Source organism: Equus asinus, chromosome 5 (genome assembly GCF_041296235.1).
Source record: "Equus asinus isolate D_3611 breed Donkey chromosome 5, EquAss-T2T_v2, whole genome shotgun sequence".
Taxonomy (NCBI): domain Eukaryota; kingdom Metazoa; phylum Chordata; class Mammalia; order Perissodactyla; family Equidae; genus Equus; species Equus asinus.
In genome coordinates, this window is record NC_091794.1 from 78,526,355 (window position 1) to 78,538,750 (window position 12,396).

General features: G+C 40.8%; 1 protein-coding gene across 1 annotated transcript in view; it reads left to right on the top strand.

Moving 5' to 3' along the window:
- ZSWIM5 (zinc finger SWIM-type containing 5) overlaps positions 1-12,396 on the top strand; it is a 228,023-nt gene that overhangs the window by 193,798 nt on the left and 21,829 nt on the right. The window contains exons 6-11 of the mRNA XM_044770664.2: positions 2,824-3,000; positions 5,563-5,709; positions 6,224-6,361; positions 7,702-7,962; positions 8,175-8,310; positions 9,155-9,312. Coding sequence (XP_044626599.2) covers positions 2,824-3,000; positions 5,563-5,709; positions 6,224-6,361; positions 7,702-7,962; positions 8,175-8,310; positions 9,155-9,312 — 1,017 coding nt within the window. The remainder of the gene's footprint in view (positions 1-2,823; positions 3,001-5,562; positions 5,710-6,223; positions 6,362-7,701; positions 7,963-8,174; positions 8,311-9,154; positions 9,313-12,396) is intronic.

Below are 12,396 nucleotides of genomic sequence, written 5' to 3' on the forward strand. Positions count from 1 at the left end.
GCTTCCCCTTCTCAGTCTCCTTTACTGTCTCCTCCCTACTTCCCAACCTAATATACTCAAGTGCCCAGAGTTCAGTCATCAAACCACTTCTTTTTCTAGACTTACTCCCTTGGTGATTGAACTGCTTTAATAATTATCTATATATTAACAACACCCAAATTTATATCTCTTACCTAGACTTTTCCTCTCAACTCCAGACTTGTGTGTTCAACTGTCTTTTCAAAATCTCCACTTAGATATTAATAGTCATCTCAGTAGGAGTTCTTACCCCTCAAGCCCCACCCAAGCCTGCTACTCCTGTAGTCTTTCCTATCTCCATATATCGTGAGTCTATCTTAAAAACCTTGGAATCATTCTTGATTCTTCTCTTTCTCTCTCACCCCAGATCTAATCTGTGAGCAAATTCTATTGCCGTTACCTTCAGAATATATGCAGAATCCATTTACTCCCATCCCACCGCCACTGCTTATTACTCTGGCTAGGTTACCATCATCTTTCACAAATTATTGCAGTGGCCCCCTAACTGCTCCTCCTGCTTCTGCCCTTCCACCTTGTAGTCTGCTCTCAGTACTGCTGCCAGTTACACTTTTAAAATGCAAGTCACATCATACACCTTCCGCAGCTCAAAAGCCTCCAGTGGCTTCTCATCTTTCATTCCTAACCTACAAAGCTCCCCATGCTTTGGCTTCTTAGTGTCTCTCTGATGCATCTCCTATGATTTTCCTGCTTGCTAATTCCATTCTAAGTACACTGACCTCCTCACTGCCCTCAAACACTCAAATGTGTTCCCACCTCAGGATCTTAGCACTTGCTATTCCTTCTGCCTAGAATTGTCTTCCCTTAGTTATGTCTAAGGCTTACTCTTCAGTTCCTTCAGGTCTCGGTTCAATTGTTACATTATTAGAGACCATTCTATATAAAACAGTAACCCCCACCCAACACCAGTTTGCCTTTCTCCCTAACTCTGCTGTAGGCTTTTCCATAGCACTCATAACCATCTGATATATCTGTTACAATATATTTTTATTCAACTATCTCTCCCTATTTGAATGTAAAGGTCCGTGAAGGCAGGGACTTTGTATATCCTCAGCACCTAGAACCGTACCTGCCATGTAGTAGGCACTCATTATTTGCTGACTTAATGAATTGCAAAACATAATGGGAGCCTAATCCCCACTGTGGGCTGAGCAGACCCATGAGGGAGTCTCAGTTCAGCAGGAGAGGGGCTTAGACTGCAGCCGGTAGAAAGGTTATTGTGCTTCTACTGAAATTCAGACAACTTGAAGGAGAAGCGATTTCAGTAAATATTGTCAGTGCTCTTCTAATTTAATCCTCTGAGACCATATTCTGTGGAATATATCAAATTTTGAAGAGACGACCAGATTCCAAGGACTTTTGCTTAGAGGATGAATGTGTTCATTTCTTTCATGTTCAGTCTGAATCCTCTGACTTTTCCTCCCAGTGTTTTTGCAGAGGCTCAGTACATGCACACCTCATTTGGGCATCTCTGGAGACACCTGTATAGTACTTCAGTCTTGATCCCCAGATAGTTTCAGCTGCCCTTAATCTGGCATAGAGACAGTTAAATGATGCTTCATGTTTTGTCTTAATTTCCTTAAGTGTCATTTCCATGAATTTATTACAGTGTATCTTCCATTTGGTCTTCCTATACACCACCCTTAAGAATTCAGCCTACTTATACTGCTGTTTTGGTTTCCCTGCAGCTGTTTTCCTGAAGAAAGATGACATGGTAAGACTCTAGAGAGAAAACAAGTTAGTCTTTTGTCAGTATCAGTTTTTCTTATTGGAGAACAAGGCTGTAAGCCTGCAGATATCAGTGTGATACAGGTACCAGAATACATAGGGCTTCAGTTCTCTTTCATCCTTTAATATCAATTTCATGGAAGTCCTTAGTTGTATAAGAGTCATGCTATAAAGAAACAGGTTATGGATTGGCCAGGGAAATTACCTGGCTGCTTCTCTCTTCCTCTGACTTCTATAGAAGCAGTTTGTATCCTCATAATTGAGCAGCTGAACACCGCTGTCCCTCCTCTCTTTCATGTGGCTCTAGGTTCTGGGAGAAACTGGTCTTCTGTAGAAGTAGAAAGGCACCCATAGATCTATGTAGAAAGGTTCTTCCCATAGAGGGCACAGACACACTAAGAGCTATCCAATAAAGAGACAACACAGCAAACACCTAGATAGACGGCAGAGTGCCTGCTCTCAATAACTGTTACCGAACGTAAAGTGAGTTCACTCACCTGTTGCGCAGCAAGCCAATTTCTGACACCAGGTGTGGTGGAAGAAAGTAGGAATTTTATTTTTGCACAGCGCTGAGCAAGGAGAGAGGGCAGCTAACGCTCAAATCCCAAACTCCCCGAAAAGCTAAAAGGAAGGGTTTTTATTTGGGGTTTTAGGTAGGGGAAGGGGAGCATATGGCCTTGCTGGTTGGAGCTTTCCCACCAGCCTGTCTTTGGCCTTGAGACACTGGCAGAGAGGAGGGAGCCCGTGACCTTGCTGGTCAGCAGCTTTCCCACCAGCCCATATCTCTTTGCGGGAGGAGATAGTCCAGGTGCTTGTCCTTGATGGTGTCTGTCTCCATGGAGGATAGTGGATTCTGGAGCCAGGAAGCCAGAGAGTAAGCAGGGAATGAGTGTTTTGGTTTTAAGCCCATATATGCTGGGTTTAATGTGGGGAAACTGATATCAGGGTCGATATCATAACCATATACTGTTCTTCTGCCCATCCTCTCACCCTAAAGACTCAGAAGTTAGAGTTTCAGATAACCCATTATTGAACTGCTGCATTTCTTTCTTTCCCCAGACTCCTTATCCAGACCAAGACGAACAGTCTTCACTAGAGCCATCGAGGGCCGTGAATTGCATTGGCAGGACAGCCACTTACAGCGAATAATTAGCAGCGATATATATATAGCTCCTGCCTGCCAGGGAGAAAGCGAGAGACTGCTCTTTAATTCCCAAGGCCAGCCACTATGGCTTGGTAAGTGTACCTGTCTCCTACTCTAAGAATTTCAGAGCCCAATCTCACCACATGCCAGGTCTAAATGAGCCATCTGCATAGGTACCAGCAACACAACTACAGTTTGGGCAGTCTTCATACAGATCTTTTAGGGCCTTGACTGGGCCTCAGGGTATTTATGGGAAGGCTGAGTCATTTGTGTATGTACTCAACTGAGGTACAATAACCTCAAATAGAGGAATTTGTGTTCTGTTTCTAAGTTTTGGGAGGGGAAAGGAGTTAATAAATCTCAAAGAGTACTAACAAAACTATTCGGTATCAGTTCATAGGTTCTCTTAGTCAACAGTCACTGAGCAGTATTATAATCTATCCTGAAATTATGTTTTGCTAAAAATGCACTAAGTTTGAAATTTAAATTACCTGTAGCTAGGGCCCTATCTTTGTCACCAAGCTAACTTCCTTTCCTGCTTCCCACTTTCACTTCCTTCCTTCATCATAACAGAATAGAGCTATTCCACTGTGAGTTTAAACCTTCCTCTGGCCTTCTGTCAATCTATTCATGACTTTATCACAGGATGCCCATTTCAAAATAGACACTTTTCTAAAATATTCATTTTCTGAGTCTTACAACAAGGACATACATTTTTATTATCTTCTCCCAATTCTCTACCTTCATTCCTCACTCCATGTCTTGTCTTGTCTTTCACAAGATCTTGCTGAATCTGGATATGTTCCTGTCTCTCTCTTGAAAGCCGTTGCCAAACTCCCTGTTGCTACCTAAAGTTCCCTTTGATCATCTTTCCTCTTCTCTGATCCAATACTTGTTAAAACATAAATCTAACAAGCATGTGAAAAGTATATACCTCAGTAATAAAGATGCAAATCAAAACAACACTGAGTGACCATTTTTTGATTGTCAAATGGTCAGGGATTTTAAAAATAAAGATAATTAGTTTTTGGTGTGAGAGAGGTTGCATGGAAATAGGTAATCTCATATACTTCTGATAGGAATGCAAATGCTTACAGCCTTTCTGAAGGGTATTTCAACACTACTTATCAAAAGCCTTTAAAATATATTCATATCTTTTGATCCAGGAATTCTACATCTAGGAATTTATCCTGAGCTATAATTAAGAATATGCATAAAGCTAGATGGTTTATTAGAGCATGGATATAAATAATGGATAGATGAGAAAAATTGGAAACAATCTAAATATCCAACAATAGGGGATTGGGTGACTCAATGGATAGTACATATTTTCAGTGGAATGTTATGTTCATTTTTAATGTTATAGAAGTATATTTAATAACATGGAAAAATATTTACAATGTGTTATTAAGTGGGAAAAAAACAGTTATAAAGCAATAATTATAATATCTCATTTTTATTAAAATTGAATATAAAAGTCTTGATATATATACATGAAACTGGAAATATAGTTACCTCTCATTTTTATTTTATGTTTTGCTCATCTGTATTTCAAATTTTCTGCAATTACTTCTATAAGTTTTAATGTTATCTTTACAAGAAATCACAAAATAAACCATAAATCTCATTATATTATTTGCCCATTTTAAGCCTTTAGTAGTCCTGCATTATCCCTAAAGTAAATCTGAACTGCTTAAGATGGCATTCAAAGCTCTTTACATTCCAGGGGCCAGCCCCGAGGCCTGGTGGTTAAGTTCAGCAGTCTGCTTTGGCGGCTCAGGTTCAGTTCCCAGGCACAGACCTACATCACTCATCGGCAGTCATTATGTGGCAGCAACCCTCATACAAAATAGAGGAAGATTGGCACAGATGTTAGCTCAGGGTGAATCTTCCTCAGCAAAAAGAAAGAAGAAGAAGAAAAAGAAAGAAAGAAAAGCTCTTTACATTCAAGACTTTACCTTTCCAGGCTATCTCTAACCACATAACCTAACTGTACACAGAACTATTTGCCTTACTCCTAGATACTATATAGAATATTTTTAATGCTTTTACTTGTATGCCTTTGCTTATATGTTCCCTTGGCCAGGAATGCCTTTCCCTGTTTGTCTACCTATTTAAAATCTTGCTTGTCCTATAAAACACAGCTGAGATATTACTTTCTCTCTGTATATATATTTCTATCATGTCATTTCTTTTTAACTGTTTTATAATGATCTGTTTATGTATCCTTTGGGATCTTTGAGGGAAGTGACCATTTCTTATTCATCTTTGTCCAGCATACTACGTGGTATATAATAGGTTCTTAAATGTAGGATTAATAAATGAATGAAGCCTTTCCCTGTAGGCAGTTAATTGCTACCTCCACTGGGTTCCCATAGTACATGTTCACAAAGAGGTACAACATTTTATGGTTCTAGTTATGTGTCCCTTTCTGCACCATGCCACTACACTGAGGCTGCAAGGTAGCTCCTTAAAGGTACGTCCTGTGACTTAGTCAGCTTTATATCCTTAAAAGATAAAACACCGTTCCTGTACACAGTAGATGTCAGGTTGAATTTGAGGAAGTGTGCTTAACACAAACTCCATTTGTCAAGCATATATTTTCCTGATTTGAAAATGTAACTCAACCAAAATATTTTCCTCTCATCTGGTAGAGCATGTGCCTACAGCCTGTGCTCGGGTTGATGCCTTGCGTTCCCATGGTTATCCAAAAGAGGCCCTCAGACTCACAGTGGCCATTATCAATACTCTGAGGTTGCAGCAGCAACGGCAGCTGGAAATCTACAAGCATCAGAAGAAAGGTATAGTGATCAGGAACCATCTTAACTCCTTACGCAGAGACTGATAAGGATCCTTAGGGAGTATAAGGCCTAGTACTTAATTTTCATTAAGTTTCATGATGTGGCAGGGGCTAGGAGATTTCAGGTCATTCCACCTGCTATGTGGAATGCTTCACTTTACCTCTTTGAATCTCACTTTTCTTATCTATAAAATGGGAATAATAAAGCCAGCCTGCCTCCCTCACAGGGCATTTGGAAGGCCTACCAAGATCTGGTATGAGAAGACCCTTTTTAAACTGTAAAGCTGTATTTACATATGTATGCTGCCGGCAGGTAGCCTAAGTGCATACCACATGACCTTACAGCTGACTGATGAGCTTCTGATTGGTCTTATCAACCCAAGGCAACACAATGAGGGAAGTTTTACCTTGAGTCTCAGGGTCAAAGCCTAAAACAGACTGATAAGGAAACTAGACAGGGACAGAGAACAGTGTGTCTCTATCATTCTCTAAAACTTTGATCTGCTTGTTTCCAGAACTATTGCAAAGAGGAACTACAACCATTACAAACCTGGAAGGCTGGGTGGGCCACCCCCTGGATCCCATTGGCTGCCTATTTCTCACTTTGACTGAGGCCTGCCGCCTAAATGATGATGGCTATCTGGAAGTGTCAGGTATAGGGGTCAGCCTGAGGCAAGCCAGAACTGCCCTTGGTAGCCCTCTCCCCACTACCAGACTCTGTTCTACCCTCCTGGAGCCTTCTTTCTCTTATCCAAACTGGACCTCCCCTGAGAAGTTTCCTTGAGCGTCCTTTCTTTCCCACCTTCCTTTCCCACCCTGTAGACTGGCCCAGTCCTACTCTCCTATTTTACCTTGCCAGCCTTCCTTTGCTCCTCCCACTTCTCTACCATGAATGTCTAAAGAGTGTGATTCAAAGGGAATAAGAAAGGCTAGAGGGATTTCTGGAGTCAGAAGCCAAGTCCTCAGAGCAGTCTGGAAGTAGGAAAGAACTTCCATCAAGTATGTGTGTATCCCTTGCTGTTGTGTAATACTCTCTTGTTTCCTCTGAACTTTATCCCTCGTGGTGGTTTTGTACCTATTTTACAAATAAGAAATAGAAGGGAAGTAATTTAATAGAGTCTCAAAGTAGCAAGGACTTCAGACAGAATTTTCTCTCCTTTATGCCATCACTGTATTGTATACATACATCTGTTATAGTATTTAGCACAGTGCATTACAATTTGTTTACAAGTGAGTATCTCTTACTAGACTGTCAGCTCCTTGAAAGCAGAAATTATGACTTACTTATCCTTGTGACCCCAGCACTTAGTGCAGTACCTCCCAAGACTCTTTTAAACGTGCACTCTCTTCCTGAAATTTTTAACACAAAGGTGGAGCATATAAAATAATAACATAGAAATTGCAGGTATTACAAAAGTAATAGTTGAACTAGATGGATTTGGATTTCTCTGGGTAGAGATCCAAGGGGTGGCCCCAATCCAAGCTAGAGCTGCACTATTTTCCCTCTGACCCCCTGCAAAGGCAGTCATCATCTTTGGTCTGTTTCATCTGCACAGTGACACATATAGAAAACCTGCGGTTGCACTTAGGATTTATTCACCAATGACATACACTTAGCTCCTTCCATATACCAGGCCCTAGAGATACTTAGGGCAGTAAGATAAAGTCTCTTCCCTTCAGAGTGCTCACCCACTAGTGAAAGAGATAAAAACAGATAATTATGGTATTATATAATATGCTAGCAAAAGATTAGTATAAGATTGTGTATTTTCCCAACTGGCCTATCCAGTTCTTATATTAGGAAGGAGCTAGGAATCTTTGTGGCTCTGTGTAACTTTTTTTCAGTACATTTTCCTTACTGCTCTGGGGTTCTGACTCAGCTTCAGAACCTGTGGTAACTATTGACCAAGCTGTATCCTAAAGTGGGAGGGAGAGAGGAGCATAAGAATCTACAGGGCCTGACCTAAGGAATCTGGTACCTTATTGCCCTCAGATATGAATGAAAGCAGACCTCCTGTGTACCAGCATGTGCCCGTGGCTGCAGGCTGCCCAAACAGCAGTGAGTCCTATCTGTCATTGGCCCTGGAAGTTGCTCTGATGGGGATGGGTCAACAGAGGGTGATGCCTGAAGGCCTCTACGCACAAGACAAGGTGTGCCGTAATGAGGAGCAACTCCTGAGTCGACTCCAGGAGCTGCAGCTGGATGATGAGCTAGTGCAAACACTGCAGAAACAGTGCATCTTACTACTGGAAGGTAAGTAGAGAAGGGACTGTTGTTACAGTGTCTTTGGCCTATAACCCCAGGTTCCCCTCTCTAACAGAGCACAGGTACAGCAACATTTTTGACATTAAGCTAGTGAATGTTCCCATGACTGGCAAACATGTGTGGAATCCTAGGAGTCAAGTCTAGGTTGGCAAACAGCAGCATACAGATAAATAACTGGCTGGCCTATCTTGTTCCTGCAGGAGGCCCCTTCAGCGGTCTGGGAGAAGTCATCCACCGAGAGAGTGTTCCCATGCATACCTTTGCCAAGTATTTGTTCTCAGCTCTACTGCCTCATGATCCAGACCTGTCCTATAAATTAGCCTTACGTGCCATAAGGTAGGTAGCCCTTTCCCAGCCTGATTGCCTCCACCAAAGCAAAAGTCTCTGATGCTCTTTTTCTTTTTTTATCTCACTTTCTTCTCTTTCCCTCTTTGTCTATTCTGTTGGGCCTGCCACCAAGCCTGCCTTAAAACAGCTCAGACATTTTCATAGGATCTAGGATTCCTATCTGGGATGCCTTGCTGGTGACCCACTTGGCTCCTTGGCTGTATTCTTGGCGGGTTGCCTGAGGAAGCCCTTGAGGAGTTTTTAATAGATATGGAGCACCCGAAACCTGAGTCTCCCTGTTCTGGGGCCAGTTTTGTAGGCTGAGAAGGGGTTTGAGCCCTTCCATACCCAAATGAGTCATGGTTCCCAGGCACAGGTCACCAGATACATCTGGGGAAGTAGAAATAAGTCTTTGTATACTAAGACCTGAGAACAGTGAGCTTGGGGCATCTTGTTTCCAAACTAGAAAAGGATCCTTGGTTCAGGCAGGTGGACCTCTAGGATGTATCAGCCCATACAGAAGAAGAATTTTAGTTAGACCATAAGGCTGAGAGCACTCCTCAGCTCAACCAGAAAAGGACTGCTGAGGCTTCCTTGGCATATTTTAAAAAATAGTCTTATCGCTCTTGAACTGCCTTTCAAATCCATTTGCAGAAAGGACTATTCAGCCTGATTTCTGCAAGTGCCCAGGCACTCACCTCATAGAGTACAGTACCCTAGGTTTAAAACTTTCAAACCTCTTAGTTAACCCTTTTCTGTCCAGTTCCTCCCCAGCAAAGAACAAGCTTCTCAAAGGTAGCTCAGAATGGCAAGAGTCTGGATGGTGGCTGATAACTCTCCCTGGGTCTTCTAGGTTACCTGTTCTAGAAAACTCAACTTCTGCAGGCGACACTTCCCACCCTCACCATATGGTGTCTGTGGTGCCCAGCCGTTATCCTCGCTGGTTCACGCTTGGACACTTGGAATCACAGCAGTGTGAACTGGCTTCCACCATGCTAACTGCTGCCAAAGGTGAGCATAGCTAGATCTTAGGCTTCAGCACTCCCACTTTGCCTGCCCGGTCATGGCCTGTCAAAGGCTTGGCCTGTTGTCTCCTGAAGAAGAGAAGCTGTTTACCCTCCCTTGACACTTAGAGGGATAGGGATCCTCAGTTTGATTGTTGCTTAGAATAAGCACTTGAGTCTAAGCCAGAGTTTTGCCCTATTTACTACTTGTAGGATCCTGAGTATATAGAATGAAATCATTGTTAAGGTAACTTCTAAATCTAATCTTGCACATGATAAAGTCACTTCACCTTTCTAAGCCTCAGGTTCAAAATCTATAAAATGAGAATCATTGTCAATGACCTATCAACCTTCCAGGGCCATTGAAAGATACAATGAAGCGATAACTAAGATGGGGCTGCAAATCTCTTTACAGATGTGAGAGTTTGTGATTTTTCCAGCACCCCTGGTCAAAATATAGGCAGCCCAGAGTGACTCTCAGGCTTTTAAAAAAAGCTCCTGTACTCTGTGTTAACCAAGTAGGTTTCACCACAAAGAAAAGTAAAAATAAGCCCCAAGAAGCTATACTAAAATACTAGCTACCATGGACTGTGAGTATTTTTCTGATACCAGTAAACTACGTGGATTTTTTGAAGCATTTTTTAATTAAAAATAACTTTAGGGGCCCTGGCTGAGTGGTTAAGTTCATGCACTCCACTTCGGTGGCTCAGGTTTTGCCAGTTTGGATCCTGAGTGCAGACCTAAAACCACTCATCAAGCCATGTTGAGGTGGCGTCCCACATAACAGAACTAGAAGGAACTACAACTAGAATATGTACAACTATGTACTGGGGAGCTTTGGGGAGAAGAAGGAAAAAAAAACATTGGCAACAGATGTTAGTTCAGGGCCAATCTTAAAAAAAAATCAATCTTTAAAAAAAAATCTTATGTTGTATCTTCTTATTGCCAAAAATTCATGCTCATTGTAAAAAAGATAAAAGATACAGATAAATCAATATAAAAATGATCAATAGAGCCGGCCTGGTGGCGTAGTGGTTAAGTTCACGTGCTCTACTTCAGTGGCCTGAGGTTCGCTGGTTCAGATCCTGGGAGCAGACCTACACACAGCTTATCAAGCCATGCTGTAGCAGGCATCCCACAGATAAAGTAGAGGAAGATGGGCATGGATGTTAGCTCAGGGCCAGTCTTCCTCAGCAAAAAGAGGATGATTGGCGGAGGGTGTTAGCTCAGGGCTAATCATCTTCTTCTTCAAAAAAATCAATAAACCAATATAAAAATTGAACAAAGGATGTGATAGTTTACAGAAAAGAAGATACAAATTACTTTTAAACAATTAAAATGCCTGAGCTCATTTGAGAAACACAAATTAAAATTACCCTGAGATAACATTTTTCACCAATCTTACTGGCAAAACTCAATAAACTTGGTGATAGACATCCATGTGGGGAGTGGTGATGGTAGGGGCCTAGCATGGAGTATCACATTCTGAGCAGGATAAGGATGACTTCAGATCCGAGATGCTCAACTAACCTCAAGCACAAGAAACATGAAGAAAACTATACCAAGGTACATCATAATCAAATTGCTTAAAATGAGTGATCAAAGAGAAAATCTTACTTAAGTACAACTAGAGAACAAAAGACACATGACACACAAAGGACAAAAGATAAGTATGAAAACAAATTTCTCATTAGAAGCAGTGTAAGTCAGAAGACAGTGGAGAAAAATCTTTGAAGTACTTTTTTAAAAAACTGTCAACCTAGAACTCTATACCAGTGAAACTATCTTTCAAAAACAAAGATGAGGGGCCAGCCCCATTGCTGAGTGGTTAAGTTTGCCTGCTCCGCTTCAGCGGCCCAGGGTTTCGCTGGTTCAGATCCTGGGCGCAGACATGGCACCGCTTGTCAGGCCACATTGAGGCGGCATCCCACATGCCACAACTAGAAGGACCCACAACTAAAATATACAACTATATACTTAGGGGATTTGGGGAGAAAAAGCAGGAAAAAAAGATTGGCAACAGTTGTTAGCTCAGGTGCCAATCTTAAAATAAAATAAAATAATAAACTTTTTTTGGACAACCACAATTGAATTAGAAATCAATAATAAAAAGATATCTGGAAAATCCAGCAAATTTTTGGAAATTAAACCACATACTCCCGTATAACTCACTGGACAAAGAAAAAAAGCATGATAAAATTAAGAAATGTTTTACACTGCATGAAAATGAAAGCATAACATATCAGAATTTGTGGAATGGAGCTAAAGAGTTACTTAGAAGGAAATTTTTAGCACTAAATGTCTATATTTGAAAAGAAGAAAGGTTTCAAATCAGTGATCTCAGCTTCTACCTTAAGAAACCAGAAAAAAGAAGAGTAAATGAAGCAAAGCAAGGAAAAGAAAAGATATAATAAAGATCAGAGCAGAAATCAATGAAATAGAATATAGAAAAACAGTAGAGAAAATCTATGAAACCAAAAGCTGGTTCTTTGAAAAAATAAAATTGAAATCTCTGGCCAGACTGAACAAGAAAAGAGACAAAAATTATCAATATAAAGAATGAGAAAAGTGACCTCACAACTAATTCTAAAGACATTAAAATGATAATAAGGGAATATTATGATCAACTTTATGCCAGTAAATTCAACAGCATAAATGAATAGGACTGATTCTTTGAAAGACACAAACTACCAAAGCTCACTCAAGAATAAATAGAAATGAGCTAGGTATATACCCAAAAGAATTCAAAATGTGGACTCAGATACTTGTACATCAGTGTTCATAGCAGCATTATTCACAGTAGCCAAAAGTTGGAAATAACTCGTGTTCATCAGCAGATGAATGGATAAACAAAATGTGGTATACACATGCAATGGAATATTATTTAGCCATAAAAAGGAATGAAATTCTGATACATGCTACAACATGGATGAACCTTGAAAATATTATGCTCGGTGAAATAAGCCAGACCAAAAGACAAATATTGTCTGATTCCATTTTTATATGAGGTACCTAGAATAGCCACAGCGAAGAAACATCAATGGATACTAAGGCAACGGGTGAACATTTGATAAAGAATGAGATAGTTACA